Source organism: Ursus maritimus, unplaced genomic scaffold (assembly GCF_017311325.1).
Source record: "Ursus maritimus isolate PB19 unplaced genomic scaffold, ASM1731132v1 scaffold_12, whole genome shotgun sequence".
NCBI lineage: Eukaryota > Metazoa > Chordata > Mammalia > Carnivora > Ursidae > Ursus > Ursus maritimus.
The window spans coordinates 28308823-28313055 of NW_024423564.1; the positions used below are offsets into that span (position 1 = coordinate 28308823).

A 4233-nucleotide genomic window follows, 5' to 3' on the forward strand; every position below is an offset into this window, starting at 1 on the left:
CACACACACACACACACACACACACACACACACACACACACGGTCCCGACCCCGCTCCCGCCACACCTCGCCCCCTTGCCTCGCCTCCCCCTGGCATCTTCCCTGCGCCCGCCGCGCGCTCTTGCGAGCCCCAGGAACACTAGGGGACGCTGGGCGTCATGGAGGGAGCAGCCCCGCGCGCTCGGCTCTCACGCCCGTCACGTTCCCTCCCGATACCGCCGGGCCCGCGCCGGCCTTCACCTTGATCCGCACGTAGCAGTGGGTACCCAAGGAGGGGTCGTTCAAACACGCGGGAGGATGTTCCCGGGCGACCCTCCGGAAGGTCTGCGCGGGTCCCTTGCCGATGCTCCACAAAAGTTTGAGCAGGTAGATGGAGGCGCAGAGCCCGCAGTAGCAGTAGACCAGGGACCAGAAGAGCAGGGACCGGATCGTGACGGTCAGACGGAGCAGGCAATCCCGCAGCCTCGCCATCGGGCGGGGCCGGCGGCGGGGCCCGCTGCCCTTCGGGGACGCGGGAGCAGCGGCGCTCACTCGGGCTCCGGAGCGAGACAGCCGGCGCGGCGGCGCGCCAGGCCCGCCAGCCGCTCGGCGGGAGCCGGCTCCGCGCGCGCCTCCCCGCGGGCCCCCGGGGCGGCTGCGCTGGGCCGGCGTCCCGTGGCCCAGCCGCGGGCTCCCGCACTCACGGTGCGCGCTCCGGGGCCGCTGCGCCAGGCCCGGGAGCGCCGCGGGGCAGACCCCCTGCGCTGCGGGTTCCGCCCCGCGCTGGGCGAGGCTGGGCACCGGCCTTCCTCCGCAGAGTGAGATCCCAGTTCTAAATTGCTAAACTGTGGGGAAGGTGAAGGGGAGACTTTCCCAAATCATCCTGGGAACCGCAGAAGGAAGCGCCGCTCTTACTTGGACCAGTGTTCAAGTCCTCTCGTTGCCCAGTTAACTGGTGGAATTTCATGCGGCCTTTTTCTGGATCATAGAATTATGGGGCACGGGGAAGAGAGGCAGTAAACGATTTTCATACGATATGACAGATATGATTACTTTATTCATTCCTAACATTTCCTGAAGGTGTTGATACTCTCCAGTAAGGTTCAGAGTGGTTATCAGCCCAGCCAGGCCTTTCTGGTTCCTAAGGCAAGCCTCTGGAAAGCCCTGGTCTGTTTTGTACCCCTGTAAGTTTTTCCTTTGCAAGACTCCTACATAAATGGAATCATAAAATATGTAACCTTTTATTTTTGGCTTCTTGCATTTAGCATAATGCATCTGAGATCCAACTATGCTGTTACATATATTGTTTCTTTTTTATTGCTTGTGTTTCATTGAATGGATGTGTCATATTGTTTATCCATTCCCCAGTTAAAGGACATTTGAGTTTTTTCCAGTTTTATGGTTATGAATAAAGCCACTACAAACACTCGTGTGAAGTTTTTGTGTGAACCTAAGTTTTCTTTTCACCTGGGTAAGTACTTAGAAGTGGGATTGCTGGGTCAGATGGTTAAGTGTGAATTTAACTTTATGAGAAACTGCCAAAATGGTTTCCAAAGTGGCTGTACAATTTCTAATTCATACCATCTGTGTATGAGAGTTATGGTTAGGTTATATTTTTGCAAGAACTTGGTATTGTCAAAAAAATCTTAATTTTGGCAATTCTAGGAGGTGTGTAGTATCTCATTGAGATTTTAATTTACATTTCTCTAGTGACTAATAATGTGTGGGCATCTTTATGTACTTGCATGCCACTCAAATATATTCCTCTTTGATAAAGTGTCTGTTAAAATCCTTTACACATTTTTTTAAAATTGTGTTGTTTGTTTTCCTACTATTGAATTCAAGAGTTCTCTATATATTTTGGATACAAATCCTTTATCATCATGAGATTTGCAATATTTTCCCAGACTGTGTCTTTTCATTATTAGAGATTTTGAAGAGCAGAATTTCTTCATCTTTTTTTTTAAAAGTATTTATTTATTTATTTATTTATTTATTTATTTATTTATTTATTCTTTTTAAGTAGGCTCCACGCCCAATGTGGGGTTTGAACTCACAACCCCAAGATTAAGAGTCACATGCTCTACCCACCGAACCAGCCAGCTGTCCCCCAAAGTTTCTTAATTTTGATGCCATCCAATGTATCACTTTTTTCTTTTATGGATGGTATTTTTGGCCTTTAATGTAAGAAGCCTTTGCATAACTCAAGGTCAGCAGTATTTCTTTCCCTTATGTTTTCTTCTAGAAGTTTTATGTTTTTATTCTTTATATTTAGGTCTATGAACCATTTTTCTTCAACTTTCCCCAAGTCTTATTTTATTATTGTTTAAATTTTAATTCCAGTGTAGTTAACATACAGTTTTATATTCGTTTCAGGGGTACAATATAATGATTCAACAATTCTATACATTACTCAGTGCTTGTCACGACAGGTGTACTCTTAATCCCCATCACCTATTTCACCCATCCCCCCACCCACCTCCTCTCTGGTAGCCATCAGTTTGTTCTGTATAGCTAAGGGTCTCCTTTTCTGGTGTACCTCTCTTTTTGTTCATTTGTTTTGTTTCTTAAATTCCACATGTGAGTGGAATCATATGGTATCTGTCTTTCTCTGACTAACTTATTTTGCTTAACATTATACCCTCTAGATCCATCCATGTTGTAAATCATAAGATTTTGTTCTTTTTTATGGCTGAGTAATATTCTAGTGTGTGCATGTGTCTGTGTGTCTGGGTGTGTGTCTGTATCACATCTTTATCCATTCATCTATGGATGGACATTTGGGCTGTTTCCATAATTTGGCTATTGTAGGGGTGCATATATCTTTTTGAATTAGTGTTTTTGTATTCTTTGGGTAAACATCCAGTAGTGGAATTACTGGATCATATGATAATTCTATTTTTAATTTTTTGAGGAACCAAGTCTATGATCCATTTTGAGTTAATTTTTGTATAGGGTACAAAGTATGGATTGACATTTATGTTTTGCATAATTGTTTTGGTACTATTTGTTGAAAAGAATGTTCTTTCTCGTTGAATTGCCTTTGTACCTTTGTTGAAAATCACTTGACACGTGGGACTATTTCTAAGCCTCTAGTCTGTTTAATTGATCTGTATGGCTATATTTTCTTTGCTACCACACTTTTCATGACTTTTGGAAGTAGTATAGTAGGTCTAGAAGTCAGGTAGTATGAGTCCTTAAACTTTCTTCGTTATAAAAATTGTTTTGGCTATTCTACTTACTTACCTTTTCAAAAAAATTTTAGTATTAGTTTGTCATTTTAGGCAAAAATTAATCATTTTGGAGAAAACTGATATTTTAACAGTATTATGTTCAATCCGTGAACATGATGTATCACTCCATTTATTTAGTTCTTCTTTGATTTTTTTCATTGTTTGAAACATACAAATATTGCATATATTTTGTAATATTTAGATCTAAGTATTTCTTTTTTTATATATTATTGTAAATACTACTTTTTTCAATTTCCAGCTGCTTATTACTAGTATAAAGAAACATGATTTTTGTTTTTTTGTCATAGATTCTGAGACCTTGATAAACTCACTTATAAGTTCTAGTAGCTTTTTGAAAGAGTCTTTGGGATTTTTTATATGGATAACCGTGTCATCTGTAAATAGAGACAGTTTTATTTCTTCCTTTGTACATATTTGCCTTTTATTTCTTTTTCTCACCATATTGCACTGGCTAAGACCTCCAGTACAGTGATGGATAGGAGTAGTGAGAATGGACATCTTTACCTTATTCCTGATCTTTAGGGGAAAGCATTCAGTCTTTTACTATTAAGCATAATGTTAGCTAAAGATACCACTTACCATGTTGAGGAAGTTCTTTCCTATTTCTAGTTTCTGAGAGGTTTTTTTTTTTTTCCATAAATGGGGGTTGAATTTTGTCAAATGGCATTTGCTTCTCTTGAGATATCATAGTTTTTCCTCTTTAATCTTTTAATATAATTACATATAAAATTTTTAAATTTTTTATTTAAATTCAATTTAATTAACATATAGTGTATTATTAGTTTAGAGGTAGAATTTAGTGAATCATCAGTTGCATATAACACCCAGTGCTCATCACATCACATGCCCTCCTTAATGCCCATTACCCAGTTACCCCATCCCCCCACCAACCTCCCCTCCAGCAACCCTCAGTTTGTTTCCTATAGCTAAGAGTCTCCACATATAAAAATTTTTGAATGTTGAACCAACCTTTCAATCCCAGGTTAAACCCTACTTGGTC

At 41.3% G+C, this 4233-nt stretch overlaps 1 protein-coding gene across 1 annotated transcript in view; it reads right to left on the reverse strand.

Annotated features, from left to right (window-relative positions):
* Positions 1 to 474, reverse strand: part of EPHX4 (epoxide hydrolase 4) — a 31271-nt gene extending 30797 nt beyond the window's left edge. Inside the window, exon 1 of the mRNA XM_040627040.1 lies at positions 241 to 474. Coding sequence (XP_040482974.1) covers positions 241 to 471 — 231 coding nt within the window. The 5' untranslated portion in view covers positions 472 to 474. The remainder of the gene's footprint in view (positions 1 to 240) is intronic.
* Between the last annotated feature and the right edge of the window lie 3759 nt (positions 475 to 4233).